The following is a 26,410-nucleotide window of genomic DNA, read 5'->3' as shown; positions in this document are numbered from 1 at the left end:
TAATAACAATCTGTAAGCTTCTTGTCAAGCCTGCGATATCAGATCCCAGAGGAGATGTGATACGTACTGCTAGTGGTGAAGGGCTTTTATCCAGCTCTCCTGAAAGCACAGACTGTTGGAAGTACAATCCCTTCCTGCTTTAACATCTCTTTGTGTTCCATGTGAGCAGTCTAACCATTGAGCTGTAAAGTGCTATCCTTCTGTCTCTCTGTGTCGCAATCAGGTATTTATGCAAAGCGGAGCAATGACAGACGCTCAGGCCACCTTACACCAGGGAGCAGTGCATGCAGGATCCTGTTGCCATCACCATTTTGTTGGTATCTGCCGCAGCTGGGGCAGTCCCGCTCCTCTGCTGACTGAAGGGCCCCTGTGCTTCCCCTGTGTTGTGTTGGCACAGCAGTTTCTGGGGCTGTGTTGTAGGCAGGATTAGTGTCCTGACCCGGGTTTAAATGATCCCTTTTCTCTTCTGAGGTGCAAATTTAGTGTGAGAGATCTCTACGAGACCTGCTAATGAAGCTCCCTCTGAAATCAACATCAGGATCAATCAGAACATTTACAAGGAAGCCAGGTGTCACTAGAGTGAATGGCTCAAAAAGTGTTGTGGTACCCATGTAGTGTATGCTTATTCCCTGAAATGTCTTTCTTTTTCAGAAGCAGAATGAGCTAGCAAATGCAAATACCTTTCCTATTGGTATAACCGCATTTGCCAATTCACCTAGCGATGCACAGGTGCGTGTGACACTCCTTTTTGTACAACACTTTCAGGTTTACCTCTCTGCACCGCCTGAACGGCCATTGTGCAACTGCACATCTAGCTGCGAGGTTCGGCCCTAATAAAAGTGCTCGTGAAAACTGTGGTGAGGAAGGACTTCCCCGCCTAAAGGATGGGGTGAACGTATGCGTTTTAGTAACTTTATTGGCACGCCAGCTATCGGTACTACAGTCTGTGGAGCCCGAAGGAGGTGTAACTTGCGAAAGGAGAAATAGGAGGGCCGCGAGGTGCCGTGACAGGAACGCGCTGCCGGCTCCGCCCCGCCACATCCCGGGGCCTCCCGCTCCGGAGGCGGGGCGCGGCCGCCATCGTGCGCTCGGCGCTCGGCCGGTGCCGCCTGGCAGCGCCGCGGCGCTTGCGCGTGGGGCTCCCTCCTCTCGCCGCGCTGCGTGGCGGCGCCGCCAGCTCCGGGCCCGCCGCCGCCGCTCGGCGCTGGGGGGCGGCCGGGGCCGGGCCGGGCCGGGCAGGGCGAGGCGGGGCGAGGCCGTGCGAGGCGCGGGGCCGGCGGGATGTCGGCGGCGGGTGGCGGTGGAGGCTCCTGCGGGCCGGGCGGCGCGGCCTGCGGCGGTGTTGGGGGGGCGGGCGGCGCGGCCCCGGTGCCGTCGCCTTCGCCGGGCGGCGGGGTGTCCATGTTCCGCTGGCTGGAGGTGCTGGAGAAGGAGTTCGACAAGGCCTTCGTGGACGTGGACCTGCTGCTGGGCGAGATCGACCCCGACCAGGCCGACATCACCTACGAGGGGCGGCAGAAGATGACCAGCCTCAGCTCCTGCTTCGCCCAGCTCTGCCACAAGGCGCAGACCGTGTCCCAGATCAACCACAAGCTGGAGGTGAGGGGCTGCGGGGCGCCCGGCCCGGGTGGGGTGGGGTGGGGTGGGGTGGGGTTGACCTTCTGGCCCAGGGGTTCCTCAGGCCCTCTGGTTTGGGCTGCTGCGGTGTGGGCGTGAGGCTGTGCCTGCCAAAAATCAAGTTCTCTGATGTTGGAAGGAGCCGTGTGGAGCAACAGATGCCTCCGACTGGTCCTACGTTTGCGTTAGGTCCCTGGGGAGTTTGGTAAGGCTGCATGAAAGGGGACAAGGATATATTTTTAAGATGTCTAAAGCTTAGTCACCCGTTTAAATGAGGATATTATGCCTGTTTGCAGGTGAATGGAACAGAAAAATGGGTTTGGGATAGACTTGGCAGGTCCTCCTGTCCCCTCATGCTCCAAGGCAGATCAGATAGGTCTCTGCTGAACTTGGTGTCCTTAAACAGTGGAGATCACGTATCCTGTGAGGAGAATAATGGCCATCCGTACTGCTGGGAAGTCTTTATGTCTAAACCAGCGTTTCAGTAAGGCTGGGAAGGAAGAAGCATTCGCAGGAGCCAAGCTGGCTGGTGCTGATGTTGCTCAAGAGGCTCTGGGTCCTGTGACTTATGCAAGAACCAGCGTGCTCTGGAAGGAGATTCTGGGGAATCTTACAGCCTTTTTGTAACTACAGCAACCTGAGGCTTCCCTGTTTTTGTAGGTTTGGTTGCCATCTGTCGTGTCCTTAACAGTTGTGGATGTTAGCTGCTCTCTTGTCTTTTAACATTTTACAGGACCGTGTTGATAAGTCTTCTCCGAGTTATGTTTTTCCTGGGCTAAAAATCCCCATTTTTTCCAGTAACTCCTGTAGGCTGTGCTGTTTATTACTTTCAGTAGTTTTTTCTTTGAAATATATGGGAGCGAAGGGAAAAACTTCTAAGTTAAACCATGACAAGCCATAAATGTCAGTTCTTCCAGTCCTTTGTATTTGAGTTTTACAGTAAAGGAACTGAAGCGTTTTCAGACAGTGACTTGCTCTTCGGAAGGTTTGCCTTGTGGTAGGAAGTGAAGTAAATGGGCTTTGGTTTTAATCTGATCTCTTCCTTGTATGAGAACCTTGTTATGCAAACTATCCATAGAGTTTAGCTGAGAATTGGTTTTATTTCTTGGTAGGATAAAGATGCCATTAAACAAGCAGCTTTGTTCATTGCAGTCTTTATTTCACCAGAGTACTTATTGTAGTGATGTTTACAGCATTCTTTATGTTGCTGTGTCGTCATAGATGCTTTAGTATTCAGCTTGCATGCATACTGTCAAGCTGTACAGTGCACTTAATTGTACCAGCATAGTAAAATAAAATGTAAGAGTTGATAGTGAACAATCAGTGTTTATTGCATGCTGCACAGGGAAGGTGGGTATTGTGTACAGACTTGTGAAACAGATGAGTTTTCAGGTTATTTTAAGAGAATGAGTTGGTACTTGGTAAATATTTCTTTGAAACATTGTTTCAAGCGTAAGTATTTTTGAAAGGAAATGATAAAACTCAGATCCTGAAAGATATTTTGGTATCTAATTAAAATCATCAGGGGACTGGGCATCGAAACAACAATTGTCTATGCTTTAATCTTGGACGAGTCGAAGAGCAAAGGAGCACAGTTTAAATAGCGTGATTATTGTATATGGCTGAGAGAGAACTAAAGGTTTGATAAAAACTGGTACTGAGAAGCCAGAGCTGGTGACTAAAAAACCTTTTATCTTGTGAATTATTTTTGTTCCTGATACTAGTATTGGGCTTCATACCTGTAAAGCAATTTTTATTTCAAATAGGCCTTTAGAAGGTCATAGTATTGTCTTGAAGGTTGTTCATTTTAGGATCTCATGATTATTAGAGTCATAAATTTGAAATGGAAACTGCCATTTCAAAATGCTCTGTTGAGAACGAGTGTTTTCACATGCTGCACAGACATTGGGTCAGAAACCTCAGTGTCCAAAATGAAGGACACAGTTACCTATTTTGAAAGAAGCCGCTACATTAATACTGAAGTTTAGGATGCGATCCTTAGCTTTACTTTTAATGGTACAAGTTACTGTATTTCATGACTTTTAAAACTGCAATTATTTCTTAATAGCTGTCAGATGTCATTTTATAGTGCTTGTGTGTTTTTATATGAAGCTTTCATCACGTTCATAACTGTCATTAGTCATAGCTTATGTAGGTACAGGTACTTGCCAAGCCAATGAGTTAAAACTGTCTTTGGAAACATGCCTTTGTTTGGACGAAAATAATCCTTTGATATGTCGGTGACTGGTAAGAGCTAAGACCTTACTCCTGCTGCTACGCTTGCACGCTGTCACCTTACTGAATGAGTGATACTATTTTCTAAAGGAAAACTAAGTTAATAAAAATTACCAACATTATTCTGTTGATTGTGAGTTCTGTTTCCTTAAGCAGGATTGTCTGGTCTCTTACAGACAAGAAAATACAAATGCGGTTTCAGACCTTGCTTTATCAATTTAATCAGCTAAATATGTGTTCTCTGATTGATACAACTGCTTTTAAGAGATGCAGGGTAGTTTGGTGCAAAAATGCTCTGGCATGATTGGTATGTATACCTACTGCTAGAGAGAGGAGTTTAGGTAAAATACCGTGTGAGGGATGTTTCGGGACAGGGAAAGAAGCCTTCCAGGCAGCCCGTAGTTTTCAGAGAGGGAGTTATACGCGGCCAGTTGAGAGGTAAGTTACTTTTGGAAGGAACCTGACGGCGTGCAGATGCACAGCAGATGTATGCAGATAAGCTTGCTTGGGCTTTAGAGTGATGAAAGGTGATAATCATACTGCTGTGCTAATAACATTTATGGTCCTAAATTCATTAAACTAAAGGGAAGGAGGGTTTGTTTTCTTAGTTTTTCCTGCTGGTCCCAGTGGGGCAGAGTTGAATTAAGTAACTTACCGGAGAGGAAAAGAGGAACGAAGAGGAGCGTTGGGTGATGGAAGCCCCTGTCTTTTCGTGAGACCAGCTTGACTTCCCTTGCATGGCATACAGCGTGCTAAACGAACGAAGGAGCGTATGTTGATGAAGGACAGTAAGGGCCTCAGGCTGTTAGAACAAAAGGAGGTGACAGCCATTTTGAAAGAGATTTTTGTTGTGCTCTGTCTCCCAGAGTTATCATCAGCAGATGCAGGCTGGCAGGCAGTGTGAGGTTTCAGGAGATTTTTAATTGAGGGGAAGTTCATGGGAATTGTTTCTCGTGTTTGACCGTTGTTTGAGCTGAAAGAAATACGGTGCTGACTGACGCTGTTTAAACGGTCCTTTCAGAAAATAAAAGTTCTGTAGATGTAAAAAGTAGTAGGTTAAGAGGCCAGTGCAAACGGAGCTTGACGTTGGTACTTTGGCTGCCAATCTGATTCTGTAATGTTAAATGAACGAGCTAGAATGGAATGTCTGCTAGAGCACACCCTGTGTCTTGGCACTTGGGTGAGCCCTTGTACGTGCTGGGGTTTGGGAAAACAGTTAAGAATATGTTTTAGGTTATTTGCATGTTTAGTTTTATGTCCTTGATGAACTTGGAATCGGGTTTAGGGAACTTCTTCCTTTGAGCTGAATTCTTCTGTAACTTGTTGCTATATCAGCTAAAGCATATGTAGTGCATGTAGGTAATACAAAGATACCTATAAAATGCCAAGTCACCTATATTTATTTCTATTTTACTCATATATTATGTGTGTGGTGGTTTTTCACACAGTGTGCAAGTCCGTCTTAGGGAGCACGCTGCAGAACTGTACCTGCTTGGTTGATTAGGAGTACTTTTTAAACACGGTAGGAGCACATACCTTCTTTTGAGGTCCTTTAATCCTTATCCCCGTTTTGTCTTGTAACAAGAAATGCCTCTGTGTGAAATGCCAAGATGTTTCTTGGCCCCGTGACAGATGTGCCTATAAAACTGGGAACACACTTACAATACTTTAGAAAAGGAAATTTTATTTTTTTCAAATGTTCTAAAAATGTCCAGTATTTTACTGAATTGTTATTTTATTTATAACACGTTTACCTTTGAAATTTTTTCTCTTTTGGAATTTAAATCTGTTGTTTCTAAATGGAATGTGGTCTGTTGTGAATGAGACTTGATCCAGCTCATTTTGTATTTTAGAATTTGACTGATTTTCAGATGTTCAGCTAGTGGAAATGCAGTATTTACATAAATTTTTCAGCAGGTTTATATTATAAATTGTCATAGTTTTGATACATATGTATGGGTTTTTTTTTTTGTTCGTTTGTTTTTTCTCATAATAATTACACCTTTCTAAAGGGATGACCTGCACTTTGTATTTTCCTGTATCAGGAGCCCTGGCATTCTAGAAGCTTAACTACCTTACTTTATTTTCAGTCAGCGTGTAGTAAAGTGCAACTGTATTTTCTTCTGTTCTCATTTATTTGGAGTTGCCAAAGAGTGAGCAATAGGGAACTAGCGATTTAGTTCAGAATTCTTAGTTTTATTTACTGAATTATGCTGCATAGCTAGCCTGACTTCCAAAATTATGGCAATCATAAAGCTACCAATATGACTTCTAAAAACAGATTTATGTATTCTTCATAAGCAATTAGAGGCATGGACAGCCTGAAAAAAGGCTTTGTGAGGCAGTCAGGAATTTGATGCTGGCAGCAAAGTGTACTGGCAGTGATTACATAAAAGCACTGGTCTGTGCTCCTGCAAGTAGGTACAATCAGAATGATTCAGTCAAATACAAAGGAAAACAGTGGCAAGAAACAGTACCTAAAGGCAAGGAAAACCAAAATAATAGTAGGAAGTAATAGTATGGTGCTGCAGTACCAGCTATTTTAATGATAGAAATGAAAAAGATCAGTGATTAGCATATAAACCTTAGCTGATGTATCAATCTACATAAAAATGGAAAACAAATTTTAAGATGTTTTACATGTGTTATGGAGTTATCAATTGTTTAATTGTTGGGAGGAAAAGTGTGCAAGTAATTACAAATCTGGAAGGGTTTTCAGCAAAGAAGATAATTAATATCCACGTTGTTTTGCATCCTTCTGATTTGCTGACCGCTGTTCTGAATGACTCGTCAGGACCACAGTGGGATCTGGGAAGTGGAGCAATGTGTTTGTAGGTGTCTCTTACAGTTTGCTTTCTGTATGGGATCTATTAAGGACGGATAAAATGATCTATAACTAATTTCTGCATTCAGTTTTTCACTGCGTTTTTGCCAACACTAGCTGTAAGTGTACACTCAAGGGAGAACTGATTTCTTTTTTTCCATTTGCTTTTGGCTGTAGTCTTTATTTAGGGAGTTCATAGTTAAAAATTTTGGTGTTAGTATTCTTATTAGCCATATGATAAAGAACTTTTTGTACATTTTTTAGTTAAAGCTTTAAATTTAAGTCACGTGTCCTTTTTGGGGGGGGGGTCACAAAAATAATGCAATGAAGACTTAATTTCATTACAGAATCTGTAAATACAGGCTATTAAAGTAATTTGAAGCAGGCTACTCATTTTCACTGACAAGTGGTAAGTTGGTTTCGTTGCAGTTGGGGTTTTGAAGTCAACGAGGGTTATCATTCCGAAGTGTCTCTTTTATTCAGAAACTCATTTTGTACAGTGTCATCACTTCGGCTTTGCAAGGAGCACAGTGAGAGCAGTAAGGCTCTGATCTGTTTCATGGTTTCTGTTTCAAACAAGTCCTATAAACGTGATAGGGTTGCGTGAAACGTTGCGGCGAGTGGTGCCTAGTAGGAAGGAAGAACCAAACAGCCAGGCCTGAGGCCGGGGCAGAGCAGGCTTGTCTTTCAGGGAGCTGTAGGCTAAGCGGATTTCAGCGTTGAAGTGACACTGGTGGAATAAAGGAGAAAATGGTTTCTTCCAGCAATTAGAGAAACACAATACTCAAAGAGCTTCAAACACGCCACATCTAGGGGCTGCTGCCAAAGTCAGGGGTCCCCAGGAAAACTGATTAGCGTGTCGGCTGCGTGTTTCGTGAACGTCTGCCACAGGCTCTTCTGCTGCTGAACCACGAGCACTTGTGTATCTGGTGTCTGTGAGTATGTTTAGGCCTCCGGCTGTAGGAGCTACAGCTGTCATGTCTTGGAAATTTGATTTCTATCCTGCAGTTGTGTAATGTTACGGGAACACTTAGCAATAATGGTTTCATTGTTTGTAAAACATCAAGTTTTTTTAACTTACTTTTGCCTTAAAGCAACACTTCTGTCTGTTTAAAAAAAAAAAAAAAGCATTACATCTTGATATTTCTATTCCTTTTTTGTGCTTATCTTAAGGCAGAAGATGAAGAGTAGTTGCAGTGTTTGCTTCATTGTCCTAGATCCTTCAGCTTTTAAATCAGAAGGTTAATACTCCTGGTCAGGAGTGAATGTTTAAATACATAAACACATATGTTGGTAAACGTTCTGGAGTCTAGCATAAATTACATGAGGACATGCTGCTGGAAAAAATAAAAGCATCTCATACTTATATTTCTATTGATTTGGTTTTGATCTATTTCTATTGATTTGGTTTTGATCCCACAGCAAGATTCATCAACGGGGACCTCTCTTGTAATCTTAGCTATTGTAAAAGGTGCACCCGTAGGTGTTTGATTAGTAACAGAATCAGTGAAACTAGTGAAATCTCACTTTCTGCTGACTTTTCCAGAAAGCTGGTGTTTTGTTAGGTGTTTTTTTTCTTTTTTTTTTTTTTTTCCCCAAATGCAAACAGCAAGCACACTCCTAAGTCACTAAGACCTTCTGATTCAGGTACCCCTGGTTCTCTTCCATGATCCGTGTTTCCTCACTGCACCATCCTTTGTCTATGTATGTTTTTGGTTTGTTGTCTAGAACAGAGGCAGCAGCACAGTTTACCAGCTCAGAAGTGCACGGATGCTGCTTTGCCACCTGGCTGTGAGTTCTCGTCTGTGGGTGGGTTAAAGAAATGAGCTAAGGTCCTGCTTTTCCCTGAGAGAGGGCACTGATCAGTCGCTCTTCCTTGCTGTTTCGGGTAAGATTTACGTGCAGTAGGAACTTTGATCATAACACACCTGTACCCCTCTGATGAATTTGTTCTGAACCTCAAAAATAGATTCAGCTCAAATCAGCAGAGAAGGAGGGTGGAATAGGGAGAATTAGCCATATGGATAAAATGGCTGCACAAGGCTGCCTTGTATAGGAAACAAAGACAGAAAAGAGATGTTACCAGTCTTTGTGTTTCTTTCTTGCTAGTCTGCTTGGTTTTGACATTTCTCAAAGTCCCGACTGCTGGAATTTAGTGCTACTATGATGGGAAAAAAATCTTCCTTTAAAAAAGAAAGTTATCAGGCATTTATGAATTTAAAAGAAGCTTGCTATGAGAATAGAGTAGGTACACCCCAAAGGCTAGAAATTAAAAGAAAATGAAAAAATTGTTGAAAGAATATTTGTTACCTTAAAAGCATTTAATGAGTGCTTGGCTTATGACTTTTGGTCGCTTGGAGGTTAGTTACACAATGGAAGTTCTTCTATGTAACTAGCTTTCCTTTGCCAAAAATCGTTTTTTTCCTAATGTGGCTGTTGTGCCTAGTCACTTTTGAAATACTTAAAAGATTCTTAATATGAGCTAGAAATTGAGGCACTGAAAAGTGCATTATTACAGGCCTCCAAAAGCACTTCTTATATAGAGAGAATTCAGGCCTTTCTCTCATTTTTATTGATTGTGGTAAATAATGCCACTGCCTTGCCCTGATCATATTCAGGCCTCTAAGATGGCTTTCCAATTCATCCAGGCTCTGCTTTGAGTTCTCATGTGTTGGCAATGGGTAAGTCTTAGATATTTCTCTGTATCTATTAACTCAAACACAACTCTTGTTCGTTCTGCAGAAGTTATTGGGATGATAGCTCAGAAAATGAAAGAGCTTTTCCCGAAGCTAAGAACATTGCTGCTGGTTTTTCTGACAACGCCAGCTCTCTGCTTGCCGCCTGCCCTAACATTTACGTAAAATTTTGTAATTCTGTGTACGCTCCCTGTGATGCTTTGAATCTAGGAGCCCCTGATATTGTCATCTTCTCGTTCTTCATTCAAGCACCGATGATTACAAAAAACTTGTGGTTTTAGCGTGCCATCTGTCTGCTTCCTGTTGTGCAGTTCTATACACAAATGTCTCTGTACTTCTCTTTCATGTCGAATTTATTCATCGTTTCCTTCTCATATTTACTTTGTAAGTTGTCTGGGGCAAGGCTCACGTTTTTGGTATGTGTAATGCTTAGTATAGGCTCTCTGAGGATGGCTCTGAGATCTTACAGAAATAAATAAATTTTGGTTATTATTCTAACACTTTTCTGTGAAAAATGTACAAGTAGATGAATGAATTCTTTTTTGGGTCTGACCAACATATGAAAAAATTACAGGATATGATATAAAGTAATCAGAAGAGCTCTGTGACGGTTGTTTTGTTTCTAAGACTCGTAAGTTCTCTGCCTCCAAATGAAAACCACAAGTTAAGCCTCCATGATAGTAAATGCAGTCCATCCTAGCATGTAAACTGAAATTATTATATGGACAGCTTAATATACATATTTAGCATAAGACCATTTATATCGAATGCAATTTTTTGATAACTCATAACTGCTTAAACAAGGAATATGAACTGTTGATTAAAAATAGAAGGTCATTGTGTCTGCACTGTTTTGTTGAGAGGTTCTTTTTTTAACTTGTAATAGTATCTTTGAATGCTCTGTGGAATAAGTGAATTTGTTGCTTAACGCCATGATTTATTTTCTTTTCTCCCCTATGGGGGGGAAAAAATAGTAATTTAAAAGTTCTTCAGTTATTTCAAGTTAAATTTGGTTGTGATTCTCATAGGTGTAGGATCTCTGAAGTACGAAACACATGGTAAATGGCAGAATACGCCCCAGAATTAAGTATTGAGTTAGCAAGTTAGCATTTTCAAACTATTCTTCTGTTATCATCTGTGTTTGGAAGTGTTTTGATTGTTTGGAAGACGAATACTCTGTTTTAATGTTTGGTTGATTTGACCAAGATCTGCAATTCACTTGAATTGCAGGGTTTTGTTTTCTTAGAGTTTAAAAGGAGATTGATTATAGACCAACAAGATAGTAATCTGAAGCAATTGCTCTTTCTGAAATAGCATGTGCTTTCTGGTACTTTGGGTAGGAACAGAACAAACAAAAATGCTTTTGGATTTACCATTCTTCTCCCCACCTCAGTCTTCAAGGTTTGCTTGTTTTATTCACAGCAGTGAGGAGGAAAAGGTTAGAAACCGAGGAGTAATTCTGGTATAACTGGCTGTGTGAGTGAGTAGGAGGGTTGCAGTAGGAACGGTAAATAGAAAGCAATGACGAGTAATGCTGTGATTAAATTAAACGAGTAGTTGCTGTGATTAAACCATACTTCCAAGAGCCACAGCCCAGTCCTACTGTACGTTGCTTAGGGTTTGGACTCACAAGTGAGTTAGTGGAGAAAAACTAAAATGTTGCCTTGCTGTCGATAAATACCGTGTAACAGTTGCTAATCTGCACTTTAGTATACCATATTAAATAAAGAGGATTTTGTGCCTTGGTGGAGGAGGATATTGTATTTTCTGCCATGAATATGAGTAGTTAGTGCAATTTTAGAAACTTTTGGCTGTAAATTAATTCCTCCTCTATTTGCACTCTCCTTCAGTGTCACTGGGACTCAGAAGGGCGTCTTCTACCTTTGCGTGGTGTGTGGTATTGGTGTTATAAAACTAACATCTTTGTTTGTCTGTGGCCTTGATAGACTGTGTATTTGCTCTACGGGGTTAGTAGCAGATGACTCAAGTGTCTCTTCCAGTCAAGGTGGGAATGATGCATAGCATTTCATTCCTAATATTACAAATGTAGCTTTTGAAGGCACATAATTTTTGGAAGATCAAATCATAGACTTTTAAGTTTGTGAGCTTTTGAATTAAATTGTGTATGATTCCTGCTTCTGTCTTAGGCGCTTCTTGCAATAATAGTGTAATGAAACGTTTTAGAAGTTCTAAAAATTATTGCCACGTAATAATTTTTGTGTCTTTGAGTGAATTTGTTGAGCATTACAGTGTCACCACATTTGTTACTGTAAGGGGCACGTGCTTTGTACAGTCACTTGCAAGACTGATGATGGATCATCCTTGCTGTGTATTTTTTAGTGGAAATAATGTTTTCTGTATTTGATTAGATATTCATGTTTAGAGCATTTTTATAGTGCTTACTTTGTGAAAATCCTTTGGTTTGAAATTGTGTAACATTAACTTCAGAATAAGAGTCATGTTGTGTCAATCTAGAAATATTTAACAATAAAAACAGTTACTCTGATAATAATGCAGATAGAAAATGAGCAGCAGGGTGGTGTTTTTTAGGATTTACCATGTGTGTACTTTAGCAGTAGTCCTTAATTATGGATTGGGGATTTTAAAAAAATTTAATGTGGCTACAGCTCCTAATGTTATTTTGGGAATGTAAACTAAAAACAGGTTTTAATTTATACCACTGGCTTCACATGCCACATAAAGTAAATATTTGAAGGTTTGAAGGAATTGCCGTTTGCTTAGAGCCCCTTCCCCTATTTCTTCTCCTGGCTGAATCACCAAGTTAGCGTTCAAGGACGAAATGAAGTCGAACATCCTGCCCTCCCCGCAAGCTCTGCCCTCGACGGTTCCCCAACAGAAGTTTCTGTTCTCTGTCTGTTGCTTGGTGGCTTCTCCTCAGCTCTCCCAGCCGTGAAGCTGAGGGGTACCCATGGGCGGTCGCCTGTTACCGCTGCCCCCAGCTGGCTTTCGGCAGCTTCGAGGGCAGCCTTGGGTGACCTGCTTGATGCACAGTACGCTTGTAGGTAGGTGTATGGAGAGATGTGTGGTGTCTCTCCTCTGACAGCCTTGTTGGAGAGAACATCCAGGAAGTTGCTGATGCAAGGATTGGTACAGTTGCATCTGCAGCATTAACTTATCCTGGTTTTGCTGACGGAGATTGAAACCCGATCGTTACGGGGGCTGGCAGCACCTGGCTGTGTGGAGCCCCGGCCCCCTGCAGCGAGCGGTACTCTCGGAGCAAGTGAATATATCAGTCGATGGGTCTTGTTTGTGCTCCTCGTTTTGTCTCCTGCCTCTGCCCCGTCTCCAGTTTTCCTGGGTGCCTTCCAGAAGGGAACTGCTGATTTTCCGGTGGGCTTTCCACGTGATTCTTTTATAACGTAATTGAGGGAACAGGGAATTTAAAACCAGTGCTGGTAGGAGTCCTGTGAAGGCCCCTCATTATGTGTCATACAGGAAATATCTTCGAGTATTAGAAACAGATTTCTCTGATTATATTAAGTTGATCTCGAGAGTTAGGTGAACTGGCCAAGCTGAGAAAGGCAGGATTTCTGTGAAATAATGTGAAGATTCATGATCCTTCATAGAAGTAGATCATAGGATTTGAAACCAGCTTATTATATTTCCTTTTGGGTGTGATTCGTACCTGCATCTGTTCCTGGAATAGGTTTATGACCTTCTATAATGTGTAAATAGATAATTTCAGTGATGTGAACTTGTACCATTTCTCCTTTTGCTTTTTATTAAAACAACAAGATAGGATTTTAAATTCTAGGTCACATACAGAGTACTCCGTGGTTTGTTTGTTTGTTTGTTTTTTATTGTGAGTTTAACAGTCTCTTTGTGATCTCTTTGGAGGATCATCCATGTTGTAAAACCGGTAGCCATCATTCTTGCTCTTTTTGTAATTTGCACAGAGATGCAAACATGCTGCTTTTCTAGATCTCTGCTTTGTCCCTTATAAGCCAGGTGAGGCTGGACAAAATTGGACTGTGATTTATCTGCTCCACTATTTTCTGCTTATCCAGACATTCTGAATTAGAACACCTGAGTTTGTTTGTGTGGGAGGGTGAAATGTAACAAAAGTTACGTTAGCTATGTATTAGTACCCATACGAAAGGAGCATCTTAAAAGATACAGTAATATCATCATGCACTATATAATAATTAAAAGTAATATTGCTGTACATTATATGAAATTATGACTGAGTCAAACTGTGCCTTCCTTATTAAGGTCTTAGTTATCTGCTGTATTATCACCTCTTATACTGGTGACATCCTTTTGCTACTTGAGTTCAGGTGTGTGCTGCCTTTGCCTGGGGGCAAATAATCCACAGCAGAGAGACTTGAGGCATGGCTGTTTACTGGGGAGAATGATAAGGTTTTGTAAGTAACCCACTTCTCTAAAGTAAAGTGGCCTTAAAGTATTTCAGATATTATTTCACTTTTAAAATGCTATTTGAACTTAGACACACAGACACAGACACAGATTTCTAGGTTGGAAGAGACCTCAAGATCATCGAGTCCAACCTCCGAGGTTAAGGCAAGTAGCTGTAAGTACTTTACCAGGCAAGTAGCCTGGTAAAAATGTAAACTCGTTCTTTTATTCCAGATACAAATACTACATGTAAACTGTATTTAAAATGTTTCAGAACTTTTTTTTTTTTTTTTTTAGTTAATAGCTATTTGTGATTTTCTACAAACGTTTTTAGGGGCATGTTAATTCATGGTTCCTGGTTTGCCTACCTAATTGACTATTTCAGCTCAGTTGTTGGTAATAGACCAATTGTAAATTGGGTTGATTGATTTCTGCACTGCATTAATAATTGCCATTTTACTTTGATCATTTTTTTCCAGTAAGATTTAGTCATATGAAAATGTAAGTTGTGTTTACATTGCTGTGGTTGTGAATCCCGTTGTGGTTTTAATGCCATTGCCTTGTGTCAGAGTGGACATCAGGATGAGATGCCATTGCCTGTATCGGAAAAACTCAGCCACTGGTATTGTCAGGAGTATGGTGGTTTGGTGCTTGGTCTGTGGATGAATGAACGTGGTGGCAGCTGAGGAGGAGAAAAGCCTGCAGGTGATATAGTGCTTAAATAGGGCTAGAGAGGAACTCGTGACAGCATGAACGCCTATCTGTGTTACAGCATTTAGCTGTAAAACGTGCCAGCAAACTATGTATTTATGTATCACAGTTCCGATGAGCGCATTTAATCATTGTTCTAATTACTATGATGGATTATATCTTCCAGGCACAATTAGTGGATCTGAAGTCTGAACTGACGGAAACACAGGCAGAGAAAGCAGTATTGGAAAAGGAAGTCCATGATCAGCTTCTGCAACTCCATGCTGTTCAGCTTCAGCTACACGCCAAAACTGGTCAGAGTGTTGATTCTGGGGCTATTAAAGCAAAACTGGTGAGTATGGCGGCTTGAATGGAGGATTGTATCCTCTTCCTTCTCCTGGCTGAAGTTCTTTCTTGAAAGTTATGAATAAGCTGATTACAAATTTTCATGTTAAAAATGTTGGAGAGAGTTGGTTTTTCTTTTTTTTAAGTAGAACTTACGATTGGTTGCTAGGAACCATTAAAAATCTAAATAACATCAGAATAATGAATAAGAACTTAAGTTGTTTTACATAAACCTTTTCTAAGGGGGTTGTTAAAGTAAAAAAATATATATTTTTTGTTAGGTTATAATGCTTTTATGTAGGCAGAATTTGCAAAGACAGATAGCTTCCAGTGTAAAACTACAACCAAATCTTCACGTGTCGTAAAAAAGCCTAAAAAGGGATACGTCTTCTGTTCTTGTTGTAGGTATATTCTGATAAGAGTAAGAATGGGATTGTTTTGCTCTCCACCATTGCTACGTTCAGCAGACTTATCACAAAAGGACTCAGTAGACCAGTGATAATCTTGTGAAATGTGTTTCTGAGAAACTTAGACCTTTTAAAAATGCACCAGAAGATAACCGTAACCAATTATGCAATTAGTTGACACTGATTGATATCCAGAGTATAGTATGCCTACTAGCTGCAGCACAGATTCAAGCTCTAATACTGAGACTTCTTAAATTAAAAAGTGAAGTAATGCTGCGTAGATTGTGGTTTACAACTCTTGTCATAATTCAAAGTCTAGCTGTTTTTAAAATTGCTTTGTAGGTTGGTTCCAAATATCTAGTCCCAACAGCTGTGGAACGTTAGATTAGTCTCCTCTGCTATATTTGCCCTCTTAATTAATGTATAATAAAACACAGTAAAAGATTGTCAGGTTTAAAATCCACCTAGGTGCATCACTAAGTAACAGGGCTAACCCAAATTCTTTCAGTTTCAGATCTAAAATCTATCTGAATTATAGTTATGTTCTTAGGTCTACATACTTTCTTTCATGCTCAGTATAAAGAGTAATGTTTTCTGGATTGTCTGATCATCATTTATTCTGTATTGAAATATAACGTAAGTATGAACTGTTATTAATTGGACCTGAAAATAAGAATTAGTTAAATACAGCCCACATATTGTAAGTGTTGGCCTTCAGGTTTACATGAAGCAAAATTTTTAGCCAGCCCAAATTCCGAATAATTTTGGTCCCTAAATTCCATTAATGAGACTTGATTTTCAGAGTGATGTAATCACACTTCAAACGTTTGTATCCCCTTACTTTGTTACAAGCAGTTTCTAAAGATACGTTAAATTTCCATAAAAGTGACATCAGTTTCAGACAACAATAAGTAAATTTTTCTTGTATTGCCTCAGATTTTATCCATGTTGAAGTTGAATTTATTAACATCATAGGCTATTATTCTCTTTAATTCCATATAGTTACTCCTTTTTTATAAACATCAAGTCTAATCTTTTAAGTTTGTTTTACTTCGCCTTTAGCATTTTTATAGTTTCAATGGAGAGAAATTCACCTTTAAACTGTTGTAGATACAGAAAGCTATAAAGCTCTGGCAGCTTGAACAAGCAAAATTGAACTTGCTTAAATGACAATAAAATGGGAAGTCTGAGTTTTAGGTAAATAAAAACTGTCACGCCGACCTTCTGGCAGTCAGAAGCCTCTAGGCCAAAGAGGGACTGTGTCAACAGAATAGGCGATGGGGAAGTAAAGTTCTGGAGAAGTTAACTACCTGCTTTCCTTGTTAAGAACCACTCTTCTTTTGTGTGTAAATTCTTAACATAAATGTATATTCTACAAGCTGTAAGATTGTACATGACGATGAACAAAGACATTTTCAAATGTTCCAGATTGCTAGATAATTGATTGCATCATGTGGTTTAGTTTGAATCCCTTTTTAGGTGTGGTAGGTAGGCTTAGTCCAGGCACAATAACTCTTTCTTTGTAAGAGAATGAAGTTTCCTAAGTTTTTAGGATTTTTTTTCATCTTCAGCAGTTCATATACCTTTATTGCTGTCTCTCCCCATCCTGTATGTCACTCTTGCAATATGTATTTAGTCATCCTTTCTGAAAGGAAAAATTCCCTTGCCTGTGTCATGCACTGTATTATAGAAAGTATTTTCAGTGATACTTTCAGAGAAGTGCTCTGTAAATTATTTACCCATTAGTTGAGTACAGCCAAGAAGTAAATCTGCCTTATTCTATTTGAAGATAATTTTTTCCTCTCAGTCAAATATTACAATACTAATCATGTTATCTTGCTGTTCCTGGTAGAGATCCGTGGTATTTTAGGAGAAAGCATTGTTTTCAATACTACAATGAAGCAAGGATTTTTTTAAAAATGATTTTACTGAAAAATATCAAAATTTTTTCTAAGTACAGTTACAGCAATGTGTGTGTTTTTTGTGTCTTCTAATAAAATGCATAGTCTGCTAGTGAATTTCTTTTGGAATAAGTCATTTATGTTACTGCATTTTCTTAAAGTTCCTGTTACCTGTTTCTCTAATTATGGAACTCTTTTCTTCTGTCTTAAGTCTGTCCTTTCTGTGGATGAAATGGTAAGTATGCTGATTGCCCTTTTTTTGTTGTTGTTATGCTTAAGTGGTTTTGCTTTATGTAAAATTTTATATTGTTGGCCTCAGAAACTGGCAAAACAGATCTGTCTTGTTCTTTCTTCCTGTCAGTTGGCAAGATGCTGTGCAAAGAACTTTCTTTGTGTTTTCTTTTGTTTTTCTTTTCTAGCTTAAGTACCCGCTTTCCTATGTCCGTATGTATTTATTATTGTTAGAGCAAATTTAGGACGATACCTTGAATTTGATATTCTGAAAGATTGTTTTGGCAACATCTCCAAACAATTTTATGGCATTACACAATTTCTGAAGTATAATTATAGTAAACATCAAGCAATATATACTGTGAAATGTTTTATATATATATATTTTAAATCCTGTCTATTTTTCCTTGTTTTCACTTTTCTCAGTTCTTTTTATGGGCATAATTTAATCTAATTTTCTGACCAGTTTAACAGCCTAAGGCATATAAACTCAGTAATACATAGATACGAAGAAAAAGTGATGCAAAGTTAACTTCTATCTTTCAGTCTTTCCCAGTGGTAGACTTGACAATTTTTGAACAGCTTCTCTACTTTTATTACATTGTATACCTAACTAACATTGCTCAGTGTTTGTCCTTTGAAAAGCCACAGGTTAGCTGTGGTTAGCGGTAAGCCTTGATCTTCAGCATGGCAGTTGCTTTTTTATTACCAGTGGAAAATAGAGTTCTTTCTATTTTGCAGGACCTATGCAAAACTATGAGCACTAGAAAGCATGAAATCTGATTCTTTAAATTTCTCATTATTTTAATCCTATTTGGAGACTTTTACCACATCTCGTAGCAGTTGCTCAGAAGAAGAGATGTCCTTTCAGTACATCTTCAGACATCTGTATTCCAAACCTCTTCGTGTGGTGATCAGTTGGAGACAGTCCAGAGGGAGTGGCTTCTAGGTGTAATTTTCCTCCTAGGTCACAGAACAATAGTCACAGTAATGGAGAGAATAGGAAGGTTCTTGGGGACTACATTGTTCCTTATATTTTAGATATAATGTTTAAAATGCACTACTAAAAGTGATTCCAACTAGGAAAGTAACTTTTTTTTTGTTTAAATTTGATTTAGATGGTGAATCAAATTCAGAGCTGTGATGAGTGTTTTTAGGCTGCCTAATTAATGACATCTAATGAAAATGTAATAATGTGGATAATGCGCGTTCATACGTCTGTCTCAAATTCTAGTCTTTTAATTTTTTATACTTGTCAAATAGAAGAAGTCCTAAAAGAGAGTACTTCCACAAGTAATGGGCCTGTTCAATTCTGAGCACCTGGATGCAATCCTGGCAATGTGTATATAACTAACATAAATTCTATAGGAACACCGTAGCTGTAGACAGACTTTCCAGCTACTATAAAACTAGTATTAAGTCTGAACTGTGACACTTCTTACAGCTTAAGTATGTGTCAGAGGCAACGCAGTGTCTGCACTCTTGAATTCTTGTAATTGCCCTCTGGCTAGTGGCAGTAAACGTAAGTTAAAATAGCCCAAGACTTACTACAGCAGAGAGACTTGGTATAATTTTAGAAACTCCTATTCTTCAAATGTAGATGAGCCAGAATTCTTGGCTTATGAGTGTGTTCTGCAGTTCATAAAGAGATTTGTTGAAAAATAACAGGAGTCATCTCACAAGACAACCCCAAACCCAAAAGACAGACCTGGTGTGGCTTTGCGTGGCAGGTTTTCTAATGTACATATCGAGTCAAGCCTAATGTGGAACTGGGTTGATAAAAGAATTGCAGGAAGTGGAGAGGTAACAATTTCAAGCAATCTTTGTTTCACCCCTCCTGAGCAGTGTGCTAGGCATTTCCTGGCCAGTATGTACGTATGTGTAATGTGCTTCATTCATCCAACCTGATACAGGTATTTAACAGGTGAGACAGAAATAGAGTCTATGAAATTGACAGTTGTCTTTGCAGGCATTTGTAGCTCTTTGCCAGATATCTGCTGTGAAAATACCTTTCTTTGGTTTATGTGTGACAACCTACCTTAATCTCAAACGTGGTAATTCCAGCCATACCCATGGTTTTGTTACTCTCATTTGGAATAGTGAATAAGGATATTCACTGTTTCATAACAGATTTGTCTTGCCAGTTCTGTAAAATGTTGTTTGTCCTGTTGCTTCTTTAGTTGCACCTTGTGATTTTAATGGTGTAATTAATACAAGTACAACGAACACTTTTTAGGTACCCTGAATATCTTCAAAAACTTGTTACGGTGGACTTAGTATTTATTGCTTATTCAGATGGCAACCGTAATTTAAAAGGGAATAGTAACAGATTCTATGTCTGTATAGTTTTCCTAGTTTGATTTGTTGTTTTTTTTTTCCCCCCACTTTCTAAAAAGGATATAAAGCAAGATATAAAAGATACAAGTAATCAAATGAGCTCTTTGTGTAGTAGATTTTGTAGAATAGTAATCTGAGTCGACCATACTAACTCCTTTTAGCTCCAGTGCTCTGGATTTTAGAAAAGATAATGGTTATGTGTTATCTGTACATTTGTGATGGAGCGCTATGGAAGTAATTTATATTTCAATAATTCCTTTTTCATGTCAAAAAAAAAGCAATGAGGAAGGATAGATTTCTTAATGTGTTTTGTGTTTGGTTCATTATTATTATTATTAAGGATGTTATTTTGCATTAATCTCTCTTCTAATTTCATAGGGCATGCATCGGCATGTGTAAAATCTCTGGCTTTATTTATTTTTATTTTTTTTTGTGGTCTTGAGAGTCTAATTTGGAAATACCCCTGGCTGGGCGTTTCTTGGTTGTTTGCATGAAAAATAATTGTCATTTTAAGGACTTACAGATCATTTGATCATATTGAAATAGTTATAGAATATTACCAGCTTGAAATGTATAGTGGTTGTATATTTTTTTATTATTTTAAAAATAATCTGTTCTTTCTCATTGTACAAATACCCCATTTGAACACAGGAAAAAGCAAGGATGCTATTCAGACTATGTAACACTTTGCTACCTATTTGTGAGAGGGAGAAGCAGTGTTACTAATTTCAGTCCTTGGACTTGAAGCTAGTATATGCATTTTGTACAGGAGTTGTAAGCAGGATAAAAATCATGATGGGAGCACAAAGTTGAGCTCAAGGCCAACTCTCCCCAGAGGGGAGTAAGCAAACCAGTAGCTGCAGTGACAGAGTTGCTTCTTTCACTTCTTTTCCTGCATGTCCTATAGTCAGAATTATTTCACGTTGGTTTACAGAAGCAGTAAGTACTCTTTTCATTGTCAACTTTGATAAAAGCTTTTCAATTTCTTATTTATTTTAAGGAGAGAGAACTTGAAGCTAGCAAGAAAGAAAAAGTGAAAGAAGCTCAGCTGGAAGCTGAGGTGAAATTGCTGAGGAAGGAGAATGAAGCTCTTCGTCGACACATAGCTGTGCTTCAGGCTGAGGTTTATGGAGCAAGATTGGCAGCCAAGTACTTAGATAAGGAACTAGCTGGAAGGTATGTAAAATCAATCCATGTCCCTAGCATAGGGTTTTGTTGTTGTTACAAGTTTTTTTTTAATACTGCAAAGCATAAAGCTTCAGTGAGTCTTGATTTATGCCTAACATTTCTTAACACTGTGGCAATATCAATGAACGTATATAGAAATCACAGTTTTGGAAGGGTTAGACATAAATGCTGTAGGTTTCGTGACCACCTATTATTGAATAGAAATTGGGCTTTTTCTTGTTCACTATCTTCTTCGCTGCAACCAGCATCTTCTATTAGCATTTGTTAACTTCTCTTTTCCTAGGCTTTGGATTGTCCATGTTGATAAGTATTACCAATTCTGTTTTCTTAGGGATTAATATAATAGTGACCACAATGAAGTCAGTCAAAAATCTTGTTAGTCTTCAGAAGTTTTAAAGGATTTAGGCTCTCCCTTCCCACTAAATAATCTCGTTTCAAAGTCTTCATTACGACATTTTTAAGAATGAGTTAGTCCTGGTTTATTTTATAAACCTTTGTCTCGTTAGCTTTTTAAATCATTAGCAGGGAGATAAATGCATAGAGGTATGCTTTGGCAAGAAGAGAATCTGTGATTATCTAAAGTATACATGTAGTGGTCTTTAACTTACACAGTAACATACAGCTCTGACAGCTCAAGCATGCAGTGCAGGTACAGTAATGTCAGTTATGCTTGTTTAAATTTGTCAGTGTATGACTGCAATATTTCTATGACATAACTGTGATAATGAGCTGTAGATAACTATAATAAACTTAACAGTATTTAATCATCGTCAGTGTTAGCAGCATAATGTTATAATTACGCTCAGATTTCTGAGCTCTCCAGCCCACCAGGGTCTGCAAGGCTCCGTGGAGCCCACGCTTAGGGCATGGAGGTACCCGAGGCATCCTCAGCTTATCCAGGCAGATTGTTCATTGTCCGTGATAAGGCAGTTTTGGTCTGACTGAACGTAACCAATCACTTTGGCCCTGTTCTGCAGCTGTCTTAACCACATTCTTGCATTATTCATCCAATTGCTCACTAACTTGCTAGCTATGTTTGTGTAGCAATTAAGCAATAAATTACTTTTTAATAGTGCTTATCGTAAGATAAATACTTTATGCTGGATCTGGACTGGTCGTTTGGATCCTTTCTTGTGGGTCTGAGACCCTTGCTGCCATTAGAGCTAGATTTAAGTTTCCTCTTATAAAAAGTACATTATTTATTCCACTTCATCAAAATGTGCCTCTATTATGATTTAATGAAAAACAAGATAGCCTTGTAAGGCTTCTGAGAACAAGGCTTGGTCCCTTTGGTCATGGAGTGAGCCCAGCCAATTACTTCTGTTATTTGCAGCTTTGTGTTCATTTTGTCTGACACAGAAATGGTCACTTTTGCAACCCTGTTTGTTCTCTTTCTTTGCATCCCCAGAGGCAGATCCAAAATTAAGAGTTAGTAGGAAAAGTCTCACGTTTGCAGTTAATTCAACAAAAGGAAGGAACCAAAAATCCCTCACTTTCCAAAGTAGAGCCACGCACTTTTTATTTTTTAATTAAGTTTTCTGGATGCTGTGGGTGAAACAAATCTTCTTAAGTGCTTTAAATTTTAGGGAGAACTTGTATGTACACATGTGTTTAACATACTCAGCACTGTCACAATTCCATGCAGCTACTGCACTTGCACTAGTTGCTGAATGGCTGCGTGCTGTAGCCACGTGAAGGATGAGTTGTACAATGCACTGATTTTCAGGTGTAATATAGCATGTTGTTTATTCTCTTTGTTGTTATGTAGAGTTCAGCAGATTCAGTTACTGGGCCGCGATATGAAGGGACCTGCTCATGACAAACTCTGGAATCAGCTCGAAGCAGAAATACACCTTCACCGTCACAAAACTGTTATTAGAGCTTGTCGAGGTCGGAATGATCTGAAACGACCAATGCAAGCACCACCAGGACATGTAAGTTGAAAGGCGAGTCTGTGATTTCTGCTGTCTGTGGAAAAAAGATAGCAGTTTCTTCATTTTTGTTTGTTTTCACTTCAAATACTGAATTATTTTAACTGTCCCTTTAACATATGTATTTCTTTTACCATCAGAAAATGGTTTGAGTTGAAAGGAACCTTCAAAGTTCATCTCGTCCAAGACTTCTGCCTTCTCTTCTCTAGGCTAAACAACCCCAACTCTCCTCACAGGAGAGGTGTTTCAGCCCTCTGAACATTTTTGTGGCCCTCCTTTAGACCTGCTCTAATAGACTCATGTCTTTCTTGTTCTGGGAAGCTCAGAGCTGGATATGTTAAAGGATAGTTCCATCCTGAATAGCATGTTTCCATAAATGACCGTGAAAGATAGTAAAATTCTGTTGACTTATGTAGGAATATGCAGCCCTTTTGAAAATTATGCTGTGTGTGTATAGATTTGAATTTAACTGTGTAATTTTTGTTAGGTAAATTTGAAAATAAGGGGCTAAATTACTTGGGGAAACTGTGAAGAATAATAATTTTAGGATTAGATTGAACTGAAATTCATCTTTTATTTCTTTTAAGGCCAGATAAATTGACACTCTATAAAATTTTGGTTTTGTTTTTTTCCCCTCCAAAAGATACTTTTTAAAATAAAATTTTTAAAAGCGTGTGTGACTATGGCATAGACCTTGCCTTACCTAGCCTGGCACATGAGCTGTTATCCCCAGTTTTCAGTGCATAAAATGGAACACTTTGAGGAAAGGGCATTACTTTGGTCTGTTCTAAATACCTTAGTTGGTCAGATGGATCTTACTACTTATGTTCTTAATAGCATATAAAATATTGGTGGACAAATATGCATGTGTATGATTTTAAGGGTATGAATAATAGCAACAGCAGCTTAACAAAAGAAGAACAAATACCATGATTTACTTAGCCTCTTTTTTAGTTTAGAGTTGAATAGCTTGTGGAACGGTGTGTTTTTAATCTAACAAAAATAAAGTTGAGTGAGGAACCTTTCCTTTGGGACTGTATTACATCTACCCTTTGATTAGCTTTAAATTACTGTTTGTCATATAACTTTTCAGCAGTGATCAGCATTCCTTTATGTAGTCCATTTATATTTTTAATTTGGCAGATTTCCTTCTTTTGAAGTTAAACTCTGTGTTGTGCATCACTCAGCACTGAAATAATTGAAATAATTGTTCTTGTCAAGAATGCATAGTGAGAAACCTTTTCTGACTTCATTGTCTGTAAAGGGGCACTGAAGTTTGTCCTGCCTGCATGGAGCTAATCTAAAACTCTGCTGCCGATACACTGTCTTTCTACAATTAAAAAACAAACGAACAAAAAGAATGCATCACATCTATATTTACACTATGTATGTATTTTTTATCAAACTAGGATCCAGATGCCTTAAAGAAGAGTCAAGGTGTTGGTCCAATCCGAAAAGTTTTGCTAGTTAAAGAAGACCATGAAGGACTAGGAATTTCAATCACAGTAAATGCTTGCATTTATTTTCTATGGCACACAAGAAGCAATTTAAATTTGTATTTGTACTTTGTAAAATATTTGGAACAGTAAGTGTATTGTTAGAATGTAACAAAAGAAAAAGAATAGGGCTGCGTTATGTAAATTCGTAGGTATAATTATGTGACTTAAAGAATACAACTCATTTTGATAGATTTTGAGGTTGTCAATTGCTAGTTTATGTAAAACGTACGGTTTCAACTCATGTTTAAGGTTTGGGCCCTATAGCAGATTAGCCAGTAATGAATTTCTAGTATCATAAGTCTGTAGAAGAGCAGAAACAGTCTGAGAACTAACTAACTTACAAAGCTTAGCTGTTGTAATTATAGGATGGTTTTGTGTGTTTTTTTCTTGTTTTGTTACTGGCATTTCACACCTAACAAAAGCTGTGTTAACTTTTTACACCAGAGTTTGAAAATTCAGACTAATACTCTTTTATTCTAAATACTGATTTTTTTTTTCTTGCAAGTCAATATGGGGTCTGGTTTTTAATGAGGTTTTGATGTTGTCTTGAGCTTGTCTGTGATCTAAAATACTTTTATTATTATTCAGAACAGTCTCCTTTTACTCTGAGTATATATTTGAAATTAGGCCATTCTTTCTGGGGGAGAAGAATTAAGAGAAGCATCTCATACCATCTTCTTAAGCATTCTTTTTGTCCAGAGCATGCTTTTTAATGTTCTATAATAAAAGATGAAATAAGCACTGTAAGAGCGACTGTTGGAATGCTGATTTTATGCTTACGTACATTTCAGGTAATTAAAATCCACTTTTCCCATAGGGTGGGAAGGAGCATGGTGTTCCAATACTGATCTCTGAAATCCATCCTGGACAACCTGCTGATCGATGTGGAGGACTGCATGTTGGTGATGCCATTCTGGCAGTGAATGGAGTTAATCTAAGAGATGCCAAACATAAAGAAGCTGTAACTATCCTTTCCCAACAGGTCAGTTGGGACCTGTTATCCACAGGCACATTTATGTGCTTCCTTTGTTCTGCCTACTGATTTACCTTGGATTTAATGTTTTCAGTCAAGCAAAGTATTATGCAAACCTACAGTGATTCCTGAAGCTCTGTCACCTTACGCTGAATCCTCTTGTGTCTTGCAATCTAGGAGAAAAAGGCTGGGTCAGTACTGATTGAGTTAAACCTCTAGTGACCGATGATCCTTCAGTAAGGCTAATGGAAATCTTGTTGTCGGGAAATAGTGATGCCTGTTTTACTCTTTTATGAGTGGACAGCTGCAGCTAAACAATGTTTCTGATGCGCTGTGTGGTCTAGAATCATCTTGCTGCACTGTTTCCCATTTTCAGACAACTTGTAGGTTTAAATTTGTCAGAAAGCTTGCTCTTAGTTCCTGTTTAAAGAATTTACTGTTTAAATGCACTGGTACATAATGAAAAATTCAGGTAACTTTGGTAAATCTTAGCTGTAGAGCTGCACTTCTTAAATCATTAAAGCTTAATTCAGGTACGTGCCCAAAATATTCAGCACAACTGTTCAGTAAAATCTACTTGTTTAAGTAATCCAGCTCATTTTTGTAAACCCGTTACGTAGTGGTGTATTAAAGTAAATTTGTAATTTTGATTACGTTCTAGAGAGGAGAGATTGAATTTGAAGTAGTGTACGTTGCTCCAGAAGTTGATTCGGATGATGAAAATGTAGAATATGAGGATGAGAGTGGACACCGCTATCGTTTATATCTTGAGGAATTGGAAGAAGGTGCGAATTCAAGTTCTAATAGGAAAGAGGCAATTGTGGATGTCAAACCCTCACAAGGTAAACTTTCTAAAAAGCGTTACGCAATTTAACTCTGAAGTCTCACTATACAAACCAATTTCTGGAAAACACTGTTTTTATATTGTAAAATTAAACTTCTTCTAATTCAGTTGACCTGCTAGTAGGTTTTCAGCTCTATTGGTTGGTCCTTTACTCATTGGTCTGTTTTACTTAGATAGAACTTCTGCTGTTTTTTTTTTTTTCTGATCATCTTTTCCCAATTATTTGTATCTTTTCACAACTCTGCTTTAGGAGTAGTTAATTCCCCTTAAGCCATTATTTTGTTGGTGACTTCGAGTATGTTTTTTTAGATCAGA

At 38.8% G+C, this 26,410-nt stretch overlaps 1 protein-coding gene across 1 annotated transcript in view; it reads left to right on the top strand.

Annotated features, from left to right (window-relative positions):
• Positions 1-1,266: 1,266 nt before the first annotated feature.
• Positions 1,267-26,410, top strand: part of GOPC (golgi associated PDZ and coiled-coil motif containing) — a 28,761-nt gene continuing 3,617 nt past the window's right edge. Inside the window, exons 1-7 of the mRNA XM_035538634.2 lie at positions 1,267-1,599; positions 14,627-14,791; positions 20,661-20,836; positions 22,617-22,782; positions 24,189-24,284; positions 25,096-25,260; positions 25,913-26,093. Of these exons, the coding sequence (XP_035394527.1) occupies positions 1,282-1,599; positions 14,627-14,791; positions 20,661-20,836; positions 22,617-22,782; positions 24,189-24,284; positions 25,096-25,260; positions 25,913-26,093 (1,267 nt within the window). The 5' untranslated portion in view covers positions 1,267-1,281. The remainder of the gene's footprint in view (positions 1,600-14,626; positions 14,792-20,660; positions 20,837-22,616; positions 22,783-24,188; positions 24,285-25,095; positions 25,261-25,912; positions 26,094-26,410) is intronic.

This window comes from Cygnus atratus, chromosome 3, assembly GCF_013377495.2.
Source record: "Cygnus atratus isolate AKBS03 ecotype Queensland, Australia chromosome 3, CAtr_DNAZoo_HiC_assembly, whole genome shotgun sequence".
Classification (NCBI taxonomy): domain Eukaryota; kingdom Metazoa; phylum Chordata; class Aves; order Anseriformes; family Anatidae; genus Cygnus; species Cygnus atratus.
Note: the sequence above shows the minus strand (reverse complement) of the source record. Positions and strands in the feature narration are given on the sequence as shown.